Source organism: Mesocricetus auratus, unplaced genomic scaffold (assembly GCF_017639785.1).
Source record: "Mesocricetus auratus isolate SY011 unplaced genomic scaffold, BCM_Maur_2.0 Super-Scaffold_100022, whole genome shotgun sequence".
NCBI classification, from domain to species: Eukaryota; Metazoa; Chordata; class Mammalia; order Rodentia; family Cricetidae; genus Mesocricetus; species Mesocricetus auratus.
In genome coordinates this window covers 753,897-777,609 of record NW_024429203.1, presented here as the reverse complement: position 1 = coordinate 777,609, position 23,713 = coordinate 753,897, and the positions used below count along the sequence as shown (strand labels likewise).

Genomic DNA, 23,713 nt, shown 5'->3' with positions numbered 1-23,713 from the left:
TCAGAGGTAAAGAGCACTGGCTACTCTTTCAGAGGACCTGAGTTCAATTCCCAGCAACCACATGGTGGCTCACAACCATCTATAGTGGGATCTAATGTCCTCTTCTGGCATAAAGGAATACATGAAGATAGAGCACTCATACATAAAATAAATAAAATCTTTTAAAAAAAGTACTCTGCCATCTGTGCTACATATTGTGAGTAATCTGGTGATATATCAAGAAGTACATAAGTAATACATAGACACTATGTGATTCTTACAAAAGGGATTTAATCAGTTGCATATTTTGGGATCTGTATGGCACCTGGAGTCATTCACCCAGGGACATCTACTGTGTACTGGAACACAGAATCTTGGACTGGGGAGATAGCTCAGTGTTAAAGCCCTTTCTGGGTTATGGAGAATGGAGTTTGGATAGATAGGACCCATATAAATGTTGGGTGGGTGTGGCACTCAGGAGGCAGAGATTAAGGATCTGTTGAGTAAGCTGACTAGTTAGACTGGCTGAATTGGCAAGCTCTCAGTAAAATGAAGAGCAACTGAGAAGACTCTTTATAATCAAATTCAGTCCTCGTCATTAACATACACACCTGCATCTCCATGTGGCCCTGTGATGGCAGCTCTTGGGCGTCAGCTACATCTGGAGTTGATGAAAACCCAAGCTTCTGGTATACCCATGAGAAAATTTCTTCCTTTCTTTTTAAAAAATAGTTATCTATTTAATTTTATTTTATGTGCATTGCTGTTTTGCCTGCATGTGTGTTTGTCTGAGGTGTCAGATCCTTGGAACTGGAGTTACAGACAGTTGTGAGCTGCCATGTGGGTACTGGGAATTAAATCTAGAACCAGTGCTCTTAGCCACTGAACATCTCTCCAGCCACAAGGGATATGTTTCTTAATTAAATCACTTGAAGTGGGAAGACCCACTTTTAATCTGGCTCTTTTGAGGTGAAAGATACCTTTAATCCAGATCTTTTGGGGAGGAAAGATCCCCTTTAATCTGGGCTACACCTGTTTATATTCATCCCGTTCATTCTGTTCCTCTAGAGAACCCTGATACATGTGAACATGGGTATACATATGCAAACCACAGACATACACATAGGAAAAATAAGAAACAAATGTATTTGTGTGTGTGTGCTCATGTATTTTCTTGTTCAGCCTTTGACTTTTTCTGTTTACTGCTGAGAATTTCAGTGTTTTACCACAGACCACCTATTCTGTTGATCCATCTTCCTTCCTTCCTTCCTTCCTTCCTTCCTTCCTTCCTTCCTTCCTTCCTTCCTTCCTTCCTTCCTTCCTTCTGTTTAGAACTTCCTCCCTCCCTCCCAGTTTAGAACTTGCGATTGTACTGGTAGGAACAGCATTTGCTTCCATTTTATGCACAGGACCATACCTTTTATAGTGTGTGGACACAGGAATCTCACAGATGCTGCCAGTAGTTTTTGAAGTTGTTTTCCCCATAACCTACTCAGTCAGCAATATATGCATGCCCTGATTGGATTAGTGTCAAGAACTCTTAACTATTTTTTTTAAATTAGATTAAAAAAAATTTTTTTGTATGTAGGGAGGATGTGCCTCAGCTTACCTATGGAGTCATTTCTCTCTTCTCCATGTGGGTCCCAGAGAGGTCATTAGGCTTTGCAGCAAGTCCCTTTGCCCACTGATACACCTCACTGGCCCAGAACTCTTTCAGTTTTGTCAGTATTCCCAGCTAGCTCCTTGGGATCCCTCAAGTGGACTCTACAGAAGATGATAAGGACATTTTCAAGCTGCCTGGTCCCCTCAGATCCCTCTGGCAGTTCATTTTGGCAGAGGAAATTTCTGACTGTTACCCATGGAGTAATTCCAGGCCCCTGGGTGTGTCAGTGTTCATCAAGAGTCCCAGGTACTGAGTTACCGTGGATACTCCTTCAGGGGGGGAAGGGCCAGTTTGAGTGTGAAAGAGGAATCCCAAGATGCACTGCAAACAACTCAGATAATCCCATTTATAACCCTGAGCCTTGAACTTTCCAGATGAGCACTCTCTACCACAGAGTCCTGTGGTCGTATTCTCTTAGATCACCTGTGATGGTATTCAGGCAGGTCACATATGTCTTGATACCTTGTATCCTTTCAGACAAGGCAGTCTGTTATGGGTGTGTGTGTGAGAGAGAGAGACAGAGACAGTCTCACTGTGTTGCCCAGGCTGACCTGGAATTCCTTATGCCTGCAAGTGTTGAGGTTACAAGTGTGTGTCCCCATGCCCATACAGATGTCCTTGTCACATTTGTGTACTCTTGACTGGCTGCTCCTCATGAGCCAGTGTAACGGCATCGGCAAGGCAGACAGCAGCATACAGCTTGACGTTCTTTACAGGGATTTTTTTTAAACTACACACTCTTTTCATTCATTTTTTTTGTTTTTAAAAAATCTGTGTGTATATGTGTCTATGTATGTGGGATGTGAGAGCACATGTATGTGGGGTATGTGAGTGCACACATATGTGGGGTGTGAGCACGTGTGTGTGGGGTGAGTGCACATTTGTGTGGGGTGTGTGCGAGTGCGTGTGTATGGCTGTGGAATCAGGGCAACCTCAGATATGGGTCCTTGCCATCTACCTTGTTTTGAGTCTGTTTTTCTGCTATGTCCAGCAGGCTTCCTGCGTTTCTTGACTGCTTCTGTCTTTACTTCCCACCTTCCTTGTAGGCATGCTGGATTACAGACATCCATGCTTCTGCTGCTTCAGGGATTTGCATGGTTTCTGGGGATTTGAAGTAGGGTTTTCATGCTTGCATGGCAAATGCTTTGCCTACTCTTTAGCCTTCCTCACTGGGATGATTTTTCCATAAATACAAGTACAGTGATACTATAGAACTTTATCTTTTTGCTCTCCTTTCAGGTGGTGTTGTATGTCATGCAGGCTTATTTGTGAAGTAGGTCTTGTCCTATGTTTGGGAGCAATGCAACTGAAACCATTGTTGAACTAGTCCATCACAAGGTCTTGCCTCAAGTTCTTATAGTTTACTTGTGCTCACTGGAATTGACAGACCCTAGGATTTTATAATTTATCTTCCTCCTTTTTTTGGGGGAGTTTGGATCTCATATAGCCCAGACCAGCCTTGAACACTAAGAATGACCATCAGTCCCTGCCTGTACCTTCATAGTGTTGAGTCTGTAGACGTGTGTTCCTGCCCCTTGTTTTGTGTAGAAGGGAAGGGACACAAGACTTCATGTATGCTGGCCAAGAATGCTACTCATTGAATCACACCATCAGCTCATTCAGTGTCTCTTTGTCTTGGTGTAATCATCAGGCTTGTGTTGACTCCTGTGTCTTAGCCTCCTGAGTTCTGGGATTAGAGATGTACACCACTACCACACCCAACTTGAGTACAGTGTTTTCTGTACTGTTCCTGCTTGATGGCAGTTTGTTGTTGCATGCCCAAACATACGGCTTGGTGGATCAGGTGACTCAATAACTTTTGGAAATTCCAATCATTTGGTATATTGATATCTTGTAGTTGTTCAGCCTTTATCATGTGCCAGGGCTAACATGTTCCTCCTTTTGAGAATAGCTTCATCCAGGGAGTGTCACAGTTACCTGGAAAAAACTCTACGTTGAGTCTCCTCATGGTCCTTGTCAGGGACTGTTAACAGTATCCTGTTTCCCTTGATCTATCTGCAAGGTCATTTAACCTACATGCTGGAGAAGCTTATAATGCACGCAGCCTGAGCTCCTTCTTGCCTTGGATTTTTCTTTTTCCTTGATAGGGTTTCTTTTTGTAGCCCTGGCTGCCCTGGAACTCGATCTGTAGACCCAGCTGGCCTCAAACTCAGATTTGCCTGTCTCTGCTTCCTGAGTGCTGGGATTAAAGGCGTGTACCACCACTACCTTGAAAAGGGAAGCCTTTTCCTTGCTAGCCGCTTTGGTTTATCACCCGCCAGTTGCCTGGGCTCTGCCGTGTTGTAGTCCCCAAATAACACACAAGACGCTGTATTAATTATGAAGCTGTTGGCCTTGCTTGTTCCTTACTGGCTATCTCTGACTTAAGTATTTATCCCATAATTGCTAATCTAACTATTTCTCTTACCGGAGAGGTTTCCGGGCTTCCTACCCCATGGCGTTACATCTTGACTCTCTGTGTTTCTCCTTCCCAGAGTCCTCCTGGACTCCTAGTCCCACCTATCTTGGTTCCCTATTGGCCAACAGTGCTTTATTGACATATACACAGGACTTCCCCCATCACCACCTGGCTAAAACTGTAGACTGGTTTAAAATGAAGAAAATTCTGTCATTTGTGGCAACATGGATGAAAATGGTGGATGTTGTATTAAGGGAAATAAAGCCAAACATAAATCCCTTATGTGCTACTATATATAGGAAAAGTTGAAGGGAGACTCTTAACTGTTGGATTGAGCAATATCTAGTTGATTAATGAGCACAGCTCTGGGTATTTCTGTGAGGGTGGTTCTGGAAAGGATTAGATTATGAGGGCTTTAGCTTAATGATTTGATTCATTGATAGATTCAGAGTTTGCATAAGCTATTGAACAGAATGGGACTTGACTGAAGAAAGGCCCATGAGCATTTTCTTGGGGGTTGGTGTTTTAGCTTCTTATTATTGTGTTGCTCTACTTCCTGCCTGCCATTTTAGAAAAAACCTGCCGCAGTGATGCTCTGCCCAAACATGTGCACCAAGCACCTCTGTGCTGATCCCTCAGACTGACCAAAGTAAATCTTTCTTCAAAAAATATTAGTTTATGCCAGGCATGATGGCCTTTAATCCATGCACTTGGGGACAAGAAACAGAGGCAGGTAGATCTATGAGTTGGAAGTCAAACTGGTCCATGTAGTGAGTACCAGGCCAGCTAAGGCTACCCTGTCTCAGCTCCCAAAAGTTGTGTGAGTGTCCCTCTCTCTGATATATATATGTCTGACAGTGGGTATATACACACTACCTTTAGTTTTCTCCTACTGTGGGTCCAGGGATTAACTCGGGTTGTCTGTCTTATTTACTGAGCTGTATTGCTGACCCAGTAATTTTTTCTTTTAATTTGTTGTTAGGTAGTCCTGGGAAAAATAATTAAGGATTTATTAAGGATACAGAATTTAATTTTTTTGGAGGCAGGGTCTCATATATCCCAGGCTAACCTAGAACTCACTCATTAGTAAGGTTGACTTTCTTATTTTGTGGGTATGCATGAGTGTTTGTGTATATGGAGGTCAAAGGCCATCTTTTCATCCTTTGGCCTCTGTGTGGGCACATTCCCCCCCCCAGACAGGTTTCTCTGTAGCTTTGGAGGCTGTCCTGGAACTCACTTGGTAGACCAGGCTGGTCTTGAACTCACAGAGATCCGCCTGCCTCTGCCAGAATTAAAGGTGTGCGCCACCAACGCCGGCGTGCACATGCATTTGCATACAGTCACATACACATACTCATACCCACACCCTCCGCTGGCTATCTTATCAGTTAGTTGTGGTTAGTGTGTCCAATGGATGTGTTGTATGACATGGTGCATCAAGACCTGTATTTCTATCTTACGGTTCTATTGTGTGGGGTATTGGCTTTGTACGGTAGATTGTCCCTGGGTTTTGTAATAGTTGTGAGTCTAGTGACAGCAGCAAGTGATTTTGAAAGTTCATAAGAAAAATGACCTCCTGGGGCTGGAGAGATGGCTCAGAGGTTAAGAGCACTGACTCTTCCAAAGAACCTGGGTTCAATTCCCAGCACCCACGTGGCAGCTAACTGTCTATAACTCCAAGATCTGACACCCTCACACAGATACATATGCAGGCAAAACACCAATGCACACAAAATAAAAATAAATAAAAAAGGGAATGTGGGTGGGTTTGAGTCCCTAGTACCCATGTTTAAAAAAAGTTGGGTGTGGTTGTGTAGGCCTGTAACTCCAGTACTAGATGAGTGTGGAGAGTGTTAGATTCCTGGAGCCAGAAACCTGCCAGTCTAGTCTAAACAGGAATCCCCAAATTCGGTAAGAGATACTATCTGGAAAAGTAAGAGCCGCACAGAAAGACACCAGACATCAGTCTCTGGCTCCCACATGTGCCTGCACAGGTGAGTACAGCCACTTACATAAGTAAATACAAGTGCTGTTTTTTAAACTTTGCAGACTTAGAACATTCATTTTTTCCATTTATTTATTTTGTGTGTGTAGTGGGGTATCTGCACGCCATGACATATACATTTAGGCCAGAGGACAATTTGGAGAAGTTGGCTGTCTTTTCTTTATTATGTAGGGTCTGGGAATCAAACTCAAGTTGTCAGGCTAGACGGCAACTACCTTTACCTAGTGAGTCATTTCACAGATCCTTTTTTTTTTTTTTTTCTTTTTTAAACACACTCCATTGTAAAGCTGAGACAGGAGAATTGCTGTAAGTTTAAGACCAGCTTGGGCTGTAGAGTAAGACAATAACTCTACAAAAGATACCATCATGATTGGGGATAATGTGGGAAAGTACATAGCTATAATGTGTGAGCCCTTAAGTTCTATCCCAGCATTGGCTGGAAAGTAAACAAGTGACTGCTGCTGGAAGTTAAAGTAGCATCTGTTTGACCTTCCAAAGACAGTCAGCCACAGATAATTTGTGATTCATGTGATTTTACTGAATGTCTGTCCCACTGTAAGGAGTGTTATATGAGAGGCCCCAGCATGGGTTTGCAAGGGACCAGAAGGACAAGATTCTAGGGATAGTCTTAGTGGACTCTCTTTGTCCTTGGAGTATAAATGTGATTTTTAGTACATTATTTAGTCCAGCATTTGGGATTCATCAACTATAGAGTAAGCAGCATAGGGATTTTGTGAGGGTGAATTTTATTGGTGAATAATGAGCTATGGGACGTTTACATTAGAACACTGTAGAGCACAGTTAGGCTGGTATTCTATTGAATTTATGAAATCTTATTTGTGAGGTGAGAATGTATGCCACAGTGTGCATGGGCAGTCAGAGGACAACTTTCAGGACTCAGGTCCCTCATCCTAGCATGGGACATGGGGATAGATAGGACTCAAGTCTTCAGGCTCAGCAGTTTGAACCTTTGTCTGACCAGCCATCTCACTGGGCCTTTCTTATTTATGTCTGTGGGGGGTTGATACTGGGAACTGAACTAGGGTGTGACATACCCTAAGCATGTGTTCTGTCACTGAGCTACATCCTTAGCCCTTTTTTATCTTTTTGAGACAGGATCCCTCTGACTTTTCCAGGCTGACCTTGAACTCATTCTATAGATGAAGCTAGCTTTGAGTTTTCAATCCATCATTTTGCTTCAGCTGCCCCACCCAGTAGCTGGGATTACAAGTCTTTTTTTGTTTGTTTGTTTGTCTTTTTAAGATAATTATTACTATTTTGCTCGGCTGGCTTTGAAGTCTTCTTGCTTCTGTCTTGAAAGTGTTGGGTTTACAAAGCCTCCCCCATCATACCTGGTTTTCACATATATATATATATTTTTTTTTTAAAGGGGCCAGTCTTTATATGTTTCAAGGTAACAATAAAAGAAAAATGAAGGAAATTGTTGAAGTGAAAACAAAAAAGTCAATCTCTGCCTGGGGATACAGCTTCAGTGGTTTAGCATTTGCCTATTATTCTCAAGGCTCTGGGTTCTGTCCCCAGCATTATAAAAAGAAGAACTTTGACGGTAATGCCAACACTTAGAGGGTAGAGGCAAGACTGTGAGTTCAAGGTCAATCAGGTCTTCCTGCTGGGAACCAGGTTGGATAAAGAGAGACAAAAAAGACAAAGAAACTTGATATTTTTTGTTTTTAAAACACCTGGTGCTCTTTATTTAAGAAGGTATTGTATATTAAAGAGCTGGGCAGACTCTGACCATTCCTTGACCCTGTGCCAATATGAAGAGGAAAGGGCATTTATGTATGATTCTAGTGTTTCCAACCAAGACCCTAGTACTTGAAATGTGCTCTGAGTTTGTGCGTGTGTATGGTGTGTGTGTATAGAGGCCAGAGGCAAATGTTGGATGTGTTCTGCAATCACTCTTTATTTTTCAGATATTTAGTTTTATTATTTATATGTTTTTGTCTGGTGTATGTGTGGGGGTACACTTGGAGGCAGACTGGATGGAGTTAACAGGCAGTGTGTGCTGCTGGATGTGGATGCTGGGAATTGAACTCAGGTCCTGCAAAAGCAGTAAGTGCTCTTACTGCTCAGCCATCTCTCCATTTACTGTCCACCTTATATTTTGAGACAGGATCTCTCGTTGAACCCAGAATTCTATTTTGATGGGAGTAGGCAGTGGGCTCCAAGGATCGTCCTGTCTTTGCCTCCCCAACACTGGGATTACGTGTCCATATTTTTCCATGGGTACTGATGTGAGAACCCAGGTCTTCATGCTTGCATGACAAGCACTATACTGACTACTGAACTCTCTTACCAGTTTTTGTTTGTTTGGTTTTTAAGAACATTTAAAATTATTATTTTATACGAATGGGTGTTTTGTCTGTGTACACTATTTTTATGTCTGGTGTCCTCAGAGGGTGTTGGATTCCCCAGAACTGGAGTAACAAGACCGTGTGAGCTGCCATGTGGGTGCTGGGAATTGAACCCACGTCTTCTAGAAGAGCAGCCAGTGCTTTTAAGACACTTAACTGTCTCTCTAGCCCTCAGTTCCTTAAAAAAAATCCCTATCAATTCTTATTCTAATCTCTTGGTCAAAGATGATCTAGACAGTGTTAGTTTCCTTTTTTGTTGCCATCTTGTCCCAAAAGAGTTTTCAGTTTTGTGCTTCCTGGGTGTGTATATGTAGGACTCTCCTTACCTGCCTGATTTTCCCTGTAGCCCTTATGAAGTAATATATCAGTTCTTTTGTTATGATTATATTTCCCCATAGGACTTCTAGATCTTTACAGAACAGGATATTTTCTGTGTCCTTCCCTGCTCTGCTCATGCCTACCACAGGAATAGGACTTCCTAATAATTTGCTGAAAGAATTAAAGAATAAGCCAGACCTGAAATAAACTTCCAGTACCTACAGTAAATGAAATAGAAGAGGTAAGATTATTTGTAATGTTTTTATTTTAACCCGTATATTGAAAATACCATTTTAGTACATAATAAAAAATTCAGATGCTTAAGTTCTTTTCCAGACTTTTGATTTATCTTATTATAATAAATGAGATTAGTAGTTTTAAAAAATTCAGATCCTGGAGGTGTAGATTGGTGTGTGTTTAGCTTATATGAGGCCTTGGATACAGTTCATAGTCACAGACACAAGGCTGGGGATGTAGCCCCGTGGCAGAGTGCTTGGCTAGTGTACACAAGGCCCTGAGTTCTATTCCAGCACCATGGTGGAACACATCTGCAATCCTAGTAGTTGTGAGACAAGTAGCAGTTCAAAGCCATCCTCAGTTACATGGTCAGTTCAAGGCCAGCCCTTATAACATAGTATGTGAGATACAGTCCTTTAAAAAGAGAAAAGATAAAGTAAATAGCTTTTTTTTTTTTCTATGTTTTGTTTTCTGAGACGGGGTTTCTCTGTATAGCTGTGCTGTCCAGGAACTCTCTCTGTAGACCAGGCTGGCCTTAAACTCACAGAGATCTGCCTACCTCTGCCTCCCGAGTGCTGAGATTAAGGGCATGTTTTTTTTTTTTTATTGATTTTTGTTTGTTTCTTAGAGTTGGGTGTCTTTATGTGGTTGAGGCTCTAACTTACAGTCTCCTGCCTTGGCCTCTTAAGTGCTAGTGTTAAGCATGTGACATTGGGCCTTGTGCTAGACATACTTAGAGTTGTCAAATAACAGTCATGTTGATTTTTAAAACTTTCAATTTTAGTTTTTAAAATTACGTCATAATATATACATGTGAAGTAGTCATTTACATGTGGAACTAGTAAATCTTGAATAGTGCTGTGGTGGGTCCATGTTTTGTCATGTTAGGGAGCAGTAGCAGTTATAGAAAATCAAGCTTTCTGTACAAACTCAGCTTAATCAAATCTCAGTTCATTTCCAGACAGGGTAACACTAGCCTGGATATGGGTTTTTAGTGTGGGTAATGTAACTACTGTGTAGGATGGTTATGATAGTGTGAGCTTATATATGAAAGGCACTAGTACAACTTCTGACAAAACTAGTGAATGTTAATCAGTATGTGTATGGCTATTGTTAGCGAGTAGATGTTTGCCAGTGGGTTTCACGTATATTATCTGCAGAGAGTGAGCACTACTGTGTGATGTTTGCTGACTGACGTTCGATGTTGTTGATTAATGATTGATGTGAACAGGACTCCATATAACCCTGTATTAAGAGGAATGGAGATTGCCTCTGCCCACTTAGATTCATAAGCTGTCCCGAAGTGATCTTGGCATCAGGGAAGGGAGTGTTCAGGCACATTTCACCATCAGCATCACGGGATGGCAGCCATTGATTTGTCCCATGGTAAGTCCTTGTTGAAGCTCTTTTTTAGACTGTTTTAGGTCTCTCCTGCACAGCAAAGTCCAGTGGGTAGGGCTTCAGTAGTTGCGTGTTCATTTACAAAGAGCTGAAATGGGCCACATAATGAATGGTGCTCTGTGAATTAGGGCCCTGTGTGTATGCTTTCAGAAGAGGTGCTGTATAATTGTCATGAGTTTTGTCACCAGGGGCAATGTAGAGCCATGTTTTTCATTGTTTATTTTAATTCTTATTATTATTGTATGTATGTATTTGTGTGAGTGAGGGTACATGTGGAAGTCAGAGGTCTTTTTTGGGAGTCAGTTTTCTACTTCACAAACTCTGGGCATCATGAGCATCAGGTCTCAGTACTCAAATTAACCTGATGGTGCCGTCTCATCAGCCCCAGAGTCAGCATTTTTCACTCCTTAAGTTTCTTCATCTATACAGTGAGAACGCTCCCTTTTCATCAGGTAGCACAGTTCCTAGCCTGTCCCCCTGGATCCAGGGGAGATGTAAATGCTATGGCATTTCTTGATAGAAATGTATTTATGTGGTTTGATGAGTGTAAAGGTGACGGGAATGTCACACTACAGTGGAATGACTTCATGGCTCTGGGATTTGATGCCCTCTTTCTTTCCTATCAGGCCTTCTTTCTAGAGAGCCTATCTACATCTATGAAGAAAACACAGAAGTAGAAGGGACAGTGACTGACAACCAGGCAGATTGTTACCAGGTAAAAAGAAAGGATATCATTATACCAAAAAACTTTTTCATTCATGATCTAGATGCATTTCCTTCTAGAGTCTAGAATCTAAACAGACTCAACCTCCAGGCCTTTAAAGGAAATGCATTCTCCCTAGGGGGTGAAGAGTGTCTGGTTGAATTTCCCTGGTGAACCGAGAGCCTTATATTGGTGATCTTTGCAGATCATCCTAGCATTTCCGTAATTGCTACTTAATGCGTTTGCTTGGCTGGGATTGAACCAGAGCCTTTTTGCCCATGCTAGGCTTTACCATTTTGCTTTACCATTGAGCTATATCCCCAATTCCACTAGGTAATGTTTTTGTTTGTTTGTTTGTTTTATATAGGGTCTAGCTATATAGTCTAACCTTTAACTCACTGTATAATTCTGGCTGGTCTCAACCTTCCTCCCCAGTATTGGGAATTACAGTCATAGGCCTCCACTAACTAATCTTGAGCCTCATATGATAACTGCGTGCTTTTTGTTTTGTTAAGTGCTCTGACAGATGATAAGGCAGGTGAGAGCACCCTTTTCTCAGGTCTACTTATTAGACATCTACAGTTTATTTAGGGAATATGCTACAGTGAGACAGTAGGACGAGGAGAGCTTCTAGCCTGGTTGTGCTGGTAGAAATCGTGCTTATGAAGTGCTGCTAAAGTCATGTGGCAGTAGAAGGTCAACAGAGTGAGTTTAGAGAGAAGAGTTCCTGGGGCCATTGAACCCTGCAGCTGGATTGAGGCTGATCTGAGAACATGTATAGGTATTAGGCCCACCTTCCTAATTTCCCATTGAGTACTAGCAAGACTGTTAATTGGCTCAAACCAACATATGTGTAACGGTTTAGGATGCAGTGACCTTCGATGATGTGACTGTGGAGTTCACCCCAGATGAGTGGACTTTACTGGACCTGACTCAGAGGAACCTATACAGAGAGGTGATGCTGGAGAACTATGAAAATTTGACCTCAGTAGGTAAGGCTGCCAGCATTCCTTATTACCTTTTATGAAACAGATGCATATTACATGCTTCTTAATGTGTTGGAGATTGATCATGCAGTTTTAAAAATTAAACTGCTTTTGTATGGGGGTGGGGCTAAGAGGCTCACACCTTTGTTCCTAGCACATGAGACTCAGAAGCAGAGGCAGGTATATTTTTGAGTTCAAGGTCAGCCTGGTCTATATAACAAATTCCAGGCCATGCTATCCAGGGCTACATAGTGAAAGGCTATCTCAAAACATACAAACACACACAAAAAAACCCCAAAATACCAAAAAATGACTTCTAATTTTTGTGTTTGTGCATGTGTGCATGCGTGTGTGCATGCATGTGGGGTGTGTGTGTGTATCCCTTAAATATATAATACAATCTAAAAAGTCTGCATAGTTTTGCTTGTATGTATTTTTCAGGGTTGGCTGGATAATCAATTAGTGTAGTCTTCCCCAGGGAAAGACTATTTCTTCCCCTTCTTAGCATACCTTAGTTGTTTGTAGTTCTTTGTGTAGGGTTGAGGCCTCATGAGCATCCATGAGCTCCCTCTTTCCACATGAGCATGTGTATTGGTGTCTTCCTTGCCCAGCTCATATTTAGGCAATCATGTTGTTGATACTTTATGGGCATAGCTTCTGGCATTACTAAGAGATTCAATCTCATAGCAAACTCTTTATCTATATGAAGACAATATTTAGGATAGTTGGGTTATGCTTGTTTAATAAAGTGGTGGCTATAGATTCTCCAAGATCTATGATTTCCAGTACCAGGCATGATTTCCCTCTCATTGAGTAAGTCTTAAGGCAAAATAGAGAGCTGTTGGTTGCCTCAGGGTGTCTGTGATACTTTTGTATCCTTACGGTTATCATTGTCATGTTGGTTTTTGTTGCGGTTCAAAGGTATCATAGCTGGGTTGCTTCCCTGTTTTGGAAGATTTCATGGCACCTTCTGGTACCATGAAAGCTAGTCCTCAGGTAGGATGCATTCAGGTCAGTTCTACCTCAGGGGCCCCTGGGTTTTGTGTCTGAAGTGAATGGTATCTTCAACAATTGGGACTTAACCTTCTACCTCTAGGGGGCAACCAAGGTCTGTAGCAATAACCTGTAGTGATTTTGGAGTCTCTTGGACAACCCTGTTCAACAACTCAAGAGGATTTCTTATGTCCAGTGTTGAGTTTTTTGTTAGATGGTCTTTGACTCTTGGAGCATTGTCAGCTCATTTAAACTATGTATCTATATTTATGTGTACCAAATTATGTATACTATGGGTATTTTTAGGTAGATAGTCAATACTATGACCCCTTATGACTTTTTCAGACATCCTTCCTGTTATTTACCCTCCTTTCTCCTGTATTTTCTCCCTCCCTCTTCCTAATCAAAGTCCCTCCCCCTTTTCATACTTTCCATTTCAGATCACCTATACTCTGCTACCCTCAATTACTACCCACTCCTGACGCCAGCAATGGTCCTTTGAACTTCCCTGGTTTTCTACAGTCACTTTAGGTTATGTACTCACATCTGAAGATTGGAGCTAGGAGCCTCGATGAGAAAGAACATGTGACGTCTGTCTGGGTCTTGTGTATGTCACTCACCATGATCTTTTGTAGTCCCATCCATTTACCTGCAGAGTTCAAGATTTTACTTGTTTTCTTTTACGCAAGTTATATGTGCTACATTTTCATTATCCATTTGTTGGTTGAAGGACATTTACGTTGTTTCTACTTAGATTTGCTCAGCAGTGAGCGTGGCTGAGCAAGTATCTGGAGTAGAATTTCAAGTCCTTGGGCATATGCCAAGGAATGGTATAGCTGGACCATATGGTAGGCTTATTTTTAGCTTTTTGAGAATTTCTTTACACTGACTCCATAGTGCCTGTGTTAATTTGCAGTCCAATGAGCAGTGGATGAGGGTCCCCTTTCCCCTCAGCCCCTTCAGTATTTGTTACTGGTTATTTGTTGATTTTTGTCATTTTGAGTAGACTAAGGTGAAATCTCAAAGTTGTTTGCATTTGCATTCCTTCAGTGCTAAGGATGCTGAACATTTAAAGAAAAAATTTTTTCATGTAATGTATATTGACCATATTTTCTTCCATCCCTAGCTCCTCTCAGATTCTTCCTAACTATGGACATTTAAAAGGGATATTTATTAGCCACTTTTTTCTTTTTTGAGAACTCTAATTTTGTTATTTTTGTTTGTTTTGTTTTCTTTCTTTTTTGGGGGGGCGGGTAACACTTAGTTCTGTCTCTCTTTGGAACTCCCTGTGTAGATAAGATTGAGATAGATCTGCCTGCCTCTGCCTTTCAAATGCTGGGATTAAAGGTGTGGCCACCACATCTGTCTTCCTTTTCCTTTTATACTTTCATTTTTCCTTTCTCTTCTTCACTTTTTTTAACCCCTTTGCCTTCTCTTTTTTTACCCTCCTTGTGACCCTCACCTATTTTCGGCAATAAAATATTCTGTTGGCCTCAAATTTGGAATTCTCTGTCCTTATCCTCCCAAGTTACGGGATTTCAAATTTCATGTGCTACTGTGTCCCACACAGTAGACTTGTTTTTAGAGATGGGGGTAGAGAGGGAGAGGGAGGAGAGAGGATGCGCCTGAGATGAAACCCCAGGGCAGTACACATGCTAGGAAAATGTTCTACCCTTGAGGTATAGCTCCTCTTGAAAGTGTACATTAATTAATTTGCATTTGGCTCTCAGGGGCTCCTTTTGGGTACATAGAAATAGGAACATTGTATTTCCTTTTATGGTGTTAGAGGTTACACTTGGAACCTTAGCTGTGTTAACCAGACATTCTACCGCTCAGCTGTAACCCTCCCTCCCTGCCCCTGTGTTTGCATTTTTACTCATTTTGAAAGAATTACCTTGCTTTCATTTGAAATGTGATTTCCTTAGCCATATAAAAGTTTGTTGTCTCTTGTTTGAACTTCTTCCATTCATATATGTTTCTGCATATGTAGGATGTCAGTTCTTCATTCCTAGTCTGACTCCCTGGTTAAAACAAGAAGAGTTGGAGACAGTGGAAAGCACAGTCCCTCAACGTGAGTATGTATGTAGGACTCTGTTTGAGTTCAGTATTGGTTTTCAACGGTAATCAAGTTTTTTTTACAATGTACTGGCCTCAGAGATTGGAGCCATTTTTCTCAGAGTTTGAGACCTTCTGTATAATCTATTGTTTCTATTTGTGCATGCCTGTGTCCTATTTCCTAGTACTTTAACTGTTTTTTCAGACCTTTCTGACTTCCCTGTTGTTGTAATTCCACAGGATCTACCTTTTATTTTATTGTTATTTTTTTAATTACAGCTTGTTTTGGAGGTGCTAGGAATTGAGCCCAGGGCCTGGGCCTGTGAGGCAACCATTTTGCACCCTGTGTAGTCCAGTTACTAAATTTTTTACATAATAAAATCCTTAAATCTGTACAGTAACTTTGTTTCACATGTAGGAGAAAGTGTTATGTACACATCACAGCATACCCATGGAGGTCAGAGAACAACTTTGGAGTGAATTTTCTCTTTCACTATGTCATTTCCAAGGCTCGAACTCAAGATTATCAAGTTTGGTGACAAGGCAGTCTCTACCTTATATTTTGAGACCAGGTCTCTCATTGAGATCTGGGGCTTACTGACCAGGCTAGTCTGGTTGAACAGTGAGCCTCAGAGAATGTGCCTGTCTCTGCCTCTTCAGTGCTGGGATTATTAGCATGTGCCACTATGGGTGGCATTTCAAAATCTGTTTTAGGGTTCAAACTCAGGTCTTCATGGTTTACCAACTGGCCATCTCCCCTGCCCCATTTCCTTGTTTTTCTGTTACTAATTTTGAAACAGAGTGTCATAGGCCAGGCTGCTCTTGAACTTAGGAAAGAGTCTCTGGCTTGAGCCTCTTTAAGGTCACAGTTAGCACCAGTACATCTGTCTCACTTTATTTTCTCATCTTTTTGGTTTTGAGTTTTTAGCCATTTATGTCTAGTCTGAGCCATCATTCCAGCCCTCACTTTTATTTTGTTAATGTGCTTAATATGAAAAGGACAAATGACCCTCACCACCTTTATGTACCATTTCTGAACTTATATTTCTCTTTCTATTTAACTTCAGAATTGGAATTACAACCTAGAATTGACGATTCAGAACTTCAGAATTATTTTAAGATGCAAAGTTCCAGTGAACTAGAAATGGTAAGATCAGAAAGGGATTTTCTATTTCCTACTCTAAATAAATAAATAAATAAATAAATAAGTAAATAAATGGGAGGGAGTTCTTTCGTAGAGAACTATTTGAGATGAATAGTCTGCACTGAAAGGAACTGATGCTTCTGGAGAACTGTGTAGAATACCATGACTTGGGAGAATCTCCAAATATACCATAAAGATTATGTTTCATTGTTTTTACTAGTATGTATTTTTCCATATGTAATTAGACATGGAAGTTTTAAGAAACTATGTACTCTTTTTTTTCTTAAATGCATATAATTAGCCCGTCGTCCAGAATTTGGCAAAGGGACCTGTCATTCAGTTTGGCAACAATAGAGGTCAGGAAATAATTGGATGGAAAAGAAACTATCAAGTTCATAATGAACATAAAAATGTTTTTTTGTCTTCAGGTGGGTGATTCATCCCTTCCTCAGCAGTCAGGAAACCACAGTGAAGAGGACCTTTGTGACTCTAAGCCAGGTGGAGAAGTGTTGGGTGAACAATTATGTTTTAACACAGAGGTGAGCATGCAGAGCCAAGGATACACTTCTGAGTGTAACTGGTATGGGAAAGACATTCTTTCTTTGCTCAAGGAAACCTCTACTGGACAGAATGTTTCTGAACTTAATCAGTGTGGAAAAATCTTCAGTCTGACTCCAAACATCATGTACCCAAGCACTAGCACAAATGAGAAACCCTTTGAATGCACAGACTGTGAGACAGTATTTTTTAATCAGTCATACTTTCAGACAGATATGAGGCCTCACAATGGAGGAGAACCCTATGACTGGAATAAATATGGGAATGGTTTTATTCATCCCACAAGCTTTGCTATGCATCTTCCGATTCTCAATGCAAGAAACCCCTACAAATTTGAGGAATGTGGAAAGGACTTTCAGTATTTTGCATGCCTTAATAATCCCATGGGAATGTGCACTGGAGAAAAATTCTGTGACTGCAAGGAATGTTGGAAAGCCTTCACGGTTTCCTCACACCTAACTCAGTATGTATCAATTCATACTGAAGAAAAATCCAAAGTATGTAAGATATGTGGGAAGTCCTTTGCTAATTATTCTCGACTTTCTGCACATGTAAAAACTCATACTGAAGAAAAGCCCTTTGTATGCAAGGAGTGTGGGAAGGCCTTTAAAAATGTGTCATACCTTAATGATCACGTTAGAATTCACACTGGAATAAAATCATACAAATGCATGGAATGTGGGAAAGCCTTCCTTCGATGGTCAGGCCTTACTGAACACATAAGAGTTCACACTGGGGAAAAGCCTTACGAATGTAAGGAATGTGGAAAAACCTTTTCTAGATCTACTCAGCTTACTGAACATATAAGAACACACACTGGAATCAAACCTTATGAATGTAAGGAGTGTGGGAAAGCCTTCACTCAGTACTCAGGCCTTGCCACACATGTACGAATTCATAGTGGAGAGAAGCCCTTTGAATGTAAGGAATGCGGGAAGGCCTTTACTAGGACCTCTGGTCTGATTCATCATGTGAGAACTCACACAGGAGAGAAGCCTTTCGAATGTGTTCATTGTGGGAAAACCTTCATAACTTCCTCACATCGCACAAAACATCTGAAAATTCACAGTGGCGAAAAGCCCTTTGTGTGTAATATATGTGGGAAAGCATTTATATATTCCACATCCCTTAACATTCATATGCGAACCCATACTGGAGAGAAGCCCTATATATGCAAGCAGTGTGGGAAAGCATTTGCTGTTTACTCACGTCTAAGGAAACACAGCAGAGTTCACACTGAAGAAAAACCCTATCAATGTGAGGGTATGGGTGTTGCTATTTAGCCCATCTGTTGTTGCCACCTTTAAATATTGACAGTGACACCAAAGATCATCAGATTAGTCTTAACTGCTTTGTGTGGGTTCTAATGCTTCACACTGGCTTTACACACCATCCTGATTTTATGAAATAGGATAATTTAGGTGCCCCCTCAAACTTTTCTTCTTTTGGGCAGTGCTGAGAATTGACCTAGAACATCACACATGCTAGGCAAGCACTCAATCACTGAGCTACATCCCTGGAACCTTTTTCTGGATGTCTTGAGTCTGAGCATTTGTGGGTCATAAATGAGGCCAGTAGACAAGATGGCCTCATTCTGATGGTTGACTCTGTTATGAAATAATTAAACACATTTGATCCTTTTGTTGGTTAGTGGCTGCCAGTGTGTTTTGTTAATGTGAAAATTCACCACAAGCCAAATTAATATAAGACACTGGTGTATTTCGGAAAGACACAATCCAGGCAGCTATTCTGACCCCATTGATTCTGATGAGCATACCAAGAAATAGTCCTTATCCATTCTTGTTAGCTAGTCTATTTACAGATGTTATCCCCGTGACCCTATAAATATGTTCAAACTCAAAATCCACCTTTTGGATCTATTTTGGGTAATTTTGTTCATATAATCCAATGTCTGTTCCTCAGTTTGGTTGAGATTGATCTGAGGATTGAGCTGAGGGTGTTGTGGGTGCTAGGTAGATATTCTGCCACTAAGCTATATCCCTATCTGGCTCTCAGTTATTGTAATGTTGATCAGCTGAGAGTTTTTCAAGGTACAGTTCTGTTTTGTTTAATAATTCCTTCTTAGCTTCAGTGTCTCGCCTTTTATAATTTACTAAAAGCACTCAGGAGGAACCAAGTTGCTCCTTTTGAACACTTTAGTTACAGGTCTCACATAAATTTTCTGTTTTATCACTCTCAAACTTCCACACAAAATGCAAGAATATAGTTCTCCAAGGTTCATGACCATTGCATTATCACTGCTTAGTTTTTTTTCATGTTCTAGTAACATGTTCCTCTTTCCTAAGGGGTAACTTCTACCTATCACTCAGTTTCAAAGCTACTTGCATTTTTTTTTAAAACTGCAATGCCCTAGTACCACAAAACACCATAGTAGCACTGGCAAAATGGCTTATAAAGTAAAGGTGCTTTACCTGGTTTCAATCAAATCAGGAACTGAGTTCGATACCAGGGACGTACAAAGTAAAAGGAGAGAATGGACTGCTACAAGTTGTCCTCTACTTCTGCATGAATACCACATTTTGTACACACACTTACATACACAATAAATATAACACAAAACCAACAGAAGCCAAGTTGCTTTAAAATTCACTTTAAAAGAAACGAAATTTTAGGTTAGCATAGTATTGGGTTCCATTATGACATTTTGGATAAAATTTTAGGGCTGTGGGTTTAGCTCAGTGGTAATATTCCTTGCCTAGCATATGCAAATTTAAGTTTTATCTCCAGCCGTGGACAGATAATATACAGCAATTTATTCTCTCATATAAGGAAGACAGCATGGGAGCTAGTTAAATGGTTCAGAGGGGAAAGTTCTTGCCATGCAAACATGAGAACCATATTTGGTTCCCCGGAACCCATCTAAGTGCCAGGTGGGCATGGAGGCCCACCTGTAATCCCAATGCTTGCAAAGCAACATGGGAATCTTCAGATGATTTGGGTAGCTAGGTTACTAGAATTTATGAGCTCCAAGTTCAGCAAGAGATGCTGACTGCTAAAATAAATAAAATGGAAAGTGATTGGGGACACCTGACATTATCTTTTGGCTCCCACATGCCACGTGCAAATGTGTGAACATGCCAGCATGCACATACACACACATTTAAAAAAAATCAGCATGTTTGACTTCTGGTGCAGACGTTTTCAAATGACAAAATCTGAAAATGAGGTTTTCTTCCTCTTCTGATAAAAATCACAGTCTTGTTTGGTGAGGTTTCCACTTATGGTCCTAAGTGGAAATTCTAAAGACTCTACCTGGACAATCATGCTATGGCTTAGATTTAACCTGAATTTGAGAGGGTCTTCAGTACAGTATATTTGCATATAGGTTCTTTTGGTTTCTCAGACAGGTAGTCATAACTGTAGATAATGATGGTATTTTTATTTCTATTTTAGTGGTTTCTTTACAGAAATGAGTATGATGTCCAGCACAATAGTGAAAGTAGTAAAAACATATTTTTCTTTAGAATTATAATGAGGTATGCTCTCCACCATACTGATTTGCTTTATTAGATAGTTTTTTTAATATCTGGATTTTGCTTATTCATTTTATAGTATTTCTTTAATTGTGAAGTAAAATTATCCTTGGATTTATTGTTTTCCTTATATCCTCTGACCATACTCATTTTCTGGTCCATAATACCTAATAAATACTGGAATGAGTAAAAGGACTCTAAAGTAAAGGCAGTCATTTATTAATAATGATTATATACAGTTGTCTGATGTTAACCTTAAATTCCTAGATATATTTAATGTGGACATTAAGGATCATTTTTGTTTTGTGTGATTGCTGGGGATCAAACAATCCCAGGAGTATGCAAGCACTCTCCACTGAGCTACAATTTTGAACCAAATGGTTCACTTTTACTATTTAGTGTTGATTATGTTTATTCACATAAAGATTTTCATAGATATTCTTGAGTAATAATGGCATATAAATTTTTCTTATGGAAGAAGAGTAGGGATAGGTAGAGTGCCTGTTTAGCAATGTACAAGACCCTGGTTTCAATCTTCAGTACTACCAAAACAAAATTTTAAAATGAATTGACTGGTTTTTAGCTGTAGATTAGAACAGTGTCATATACTACAGTGAAGTGTATTCCTCACTAAATTCTTAACCTGTTCAGTTATACTGATCTAGAATAATTGATGATGTTTGGGGTACTTTTATCTTAAACTGTTTGGTATCTTTTATGTTTATAGGACACTTAATATTTACAATATCATTAAATTTTTGAGTATATTTTTCTAGGCATGCTTTCATTTTCACATGAAACAAAATTTATTTTTTCTTATATTCTAATATTTCCTGGTTGTATAATTGAGTTTAATTTGGGCTGGTCTTGCATTCTGCATTTATTTCTCCTTGTATTTACATTGAGTTAATCTTGAAAGTATCTGGTATTGTTTTGGAGAGTATCTATTTCAAAAACAGTGTGTTGCCACACACTGTGATCTTAGGGATTCCAAGGCAAGGCAGGAGGGTCACAGACTTAAGGGTAGCCTGAGACTGGGCTACTTTGTGAGAAAGTGTCTTAAAAAAACAAAAACAAAAATAAAATAAAACAAAAAGAAACAAATGAGCCTGAAGGTGGAATTGGGTCTGGTAAATGATTTGGAAAGGAAAAAAACTGTCTTGAAATATTGAAATTTTCTGATATAGTTTTTATTCCATTGACTCTGGTAGGTACTTACACACACACACACACACACACACACACACACACACACATATATATGTATAAGCTTTCTTTTTGTATCCTTAGTTCAAACATTTTGGGGGGGGTGCTAGGATTCAAACTTAGGGCTTTACATATGCTAACACTGACTTGTAACCCAGCTGTAGATGTGTCTTTTATACATACTTTAGTTGGAGTTTTAAAATTCTGAATACTTGAAAAATCCTAATTAACAATTCTTTTAGGCCATTATGTATAATGCAATTAGTAACAGAATTGGATTTTTTTCTGTATTTGTTGCATGTTCCTTCTCTCTGTAATGTTTCTACTGAAATTTTACCCAATGCTTGAAATTTATGTACTGCATTTACTTTTATTTTAGTTGCTATTCTAAAACATTAAATCCAGTTTTAAAATAAAATCTGTTAATATTGTTTCTTTCTAACTGAGTAGACCAGACAGTTTGCATACAGATTCCCATCATTTATTTCCTGAGCATCACAATTGTAGAGCCTTAGAAGCGAATGCACCATTACTCTGGCATAGAAGAAAACCAGAATAGTAATGTTATAGAGGGTTTGTTAATAGATTTGCTTAGGAGACATTAAATCACACAAAGTAGAATTGAGCTAAGGAAGTGCTGCCCCATCCTCAATTTTCCAAACTAGTGTGCTACTCAAGCCTGCTAGAGATAAGCAAATTCATGATGCTAGGATGGAAATGTTCACCAGGACTGACCAGCCATTAGTCCCATCCTCAAAGAACATGTGTTTTGAACAGGCAGCTCCAGGGGCAGCACAACGGATGTTAGGTCCTGGCTGGCTGTGAAGTTCCCAGTGCTTTTCTTAAGAAAAGCATAATTCTGCCAAAAGGGCAACATGACACTGGGTCACATGTATTTGAAAAGAACAACACTGGTGCACTTAACAATTTTGGCAATATTTTTGCTGTGTAAATCTCCTATCTGACCAGGTGGCTAGACCTGCAGTCTCCTGTCTCTGCTTAAATGTTCAAAGTGTGTAAGGATGACAGTCCAAGTCAGTGAAGTCTATTTGAGGCCAGCTCTCATTTGGGTCTTAGCCCCAGTCTGGCGGTATGCTTTCACAAAGAGCTTTTCCTTCAGGTTTAAGTGTGCAGTGATTTCTTGTTGGCATATTGTTTTTGTGGCAACATAAACCCCTAACGGAACAAATCCATGGCAGAGGGGGCAAAATGGGTCTTGACAAACGGCCCATTACATCCTGTGATAGATCACAGCCATAAATTCTTTGAAGTCCATCAGAAGGTGAAGTCTGAATTTAATTTGACCAACAGAAGTAGCAGAATTCAGTTCTAAAAGTTCCTCAAAAGGCTTCTAATAGGGCAGAGATGGCTCAGTGCTCAGGGACTCCAGCTGGCCTCCCAGAGGTCCTGAGTTCAATTTCCAGCTAACTCAAGGTGGCTCACAACCATCTGTAATGAGATCTGGTGCCCTCTTCTGGCCTGCAGGGATAAATGCAGACAGACCACTTTTTAAAAGGCTTATAACATTACAGTTCTCAGCTATTGAACTGTAGGATTGTTCAACTGGCTCTTCATTCATGTATCAAGGGAGCATCAGCATCCAATAGTGTAGAACTGGTCATTTTTCCTGTGACATGAGACGGCAACAAACAAGAACTGAGTTCACGTTTTGTTTATGGACTCGGGATTCAACAGTTGCTGGGAAAGATGCAGATAGGGTTGGGAGACTGCTAAGACAGATCCACCCAATAATTATTTCAGGATTCCCAGTCAAAAGCCTCTAGTGGCTCCTGAGCCCGGTGGAATGAGCTAGTTGGCCTGTTGAAGCACACTTTATGGTTGCAACCTACCAAAACCAATGCCAACACCTCGAAAGGTCCGAATGATTGCGGAAGCGAGGCGGCCTTGTTGTTGCTGAACCAGGGAGCTCTGGAAAGCCTGGGTTGAACGCGGCAGGGGTAGGCTGGGAAGTTTCCGGTGAGCTCCCCGTGGGCGGAGGACCGCAGGAGACCGTGTGGAAGGGCTTAGTTACGGGGCCTGGGCGCCCCCGAAGACCCACATCCCAGGCTTTAAATCTGGCTTGTCCTCGAGGCCATCATTCCGGCTCCCACTGTGAAGCCGCTACAGCGCCCACCCTGCAGCAAACGAGGCGTGGGCGGAAGTGACGTCAGGACCGC

The 23,713-nt window shown here is 40.6% G+C and overlaps 1 protein-coding gene and 1 long non-coding RNA gene across 5 annotated transcripts in view; one reads left to right on the top strand and one right to left on the bottom strand.

Moving 5' to 3' along the window:
• LOC101837265 (zinc finger protein OZF) overlaps window positions 1–21,954 on the top strand; it is a 28,360-nt gene extending 6,406 nt beyond the window's left edge. For 2 of the 4 annotated variants that reach the window (XM_021232058.2, XM_021232057.2), the window contains exons 3-9: window positions 8,840–9,000; window positions 10,228–10,382; window positions 11,024–11,112; window positions 11,966–12,092; window positions 15,070–15,150; window positions 16,202–16,281; window positions 16,707–21,954. In XM_021232058.2, the coding sequence (XP_021087717.1) occupies window positions 10,358–10,382; window positions 11,024–11,112; window positions 11,966–12,092; window positions 15,070–15,150; window positions 16,202–16,281; window positions 16,707–18,119 (1,815 nt within the window). In that variant the 5' untranslated portion in view covers window positions 8,840–9,000; window positions 10,228–10,357 and the 3' untranslated portion in view covers window positions 18,120–21,954. The remainder of the gene's footprint in view (window positions 1–8,839; window positions 9,001–10,227; window positions 10,383–11,023; window positions 11,113–11,965; window positions 12,093–15,069; window positions 15,151–16,201; window positions 16,282–16,706) is intronic. The other 2 variants (XM_021232059.2, XM_021232060.2) reach the window with 2 other exon arrangements.
• An 860-nt stretch (window positions 21,955–22,814) lies between these two features.
• LOC121133413 lies at window positions 22,815–23,707 on the bottom strand. Its single transcript, XR_005870239.1, has 2 exons — window positions 23,387–23,707; window positions 22,815–23,015 (listed from the first exon to the last, which is right to left on the bottom strand). It is a non-coding gene; the product is annotated as an uncharacterized LOC121133413 (long non-coding RNA).
• Window positions 23,708–23,713: the final 6 nt, after the last annotated feature.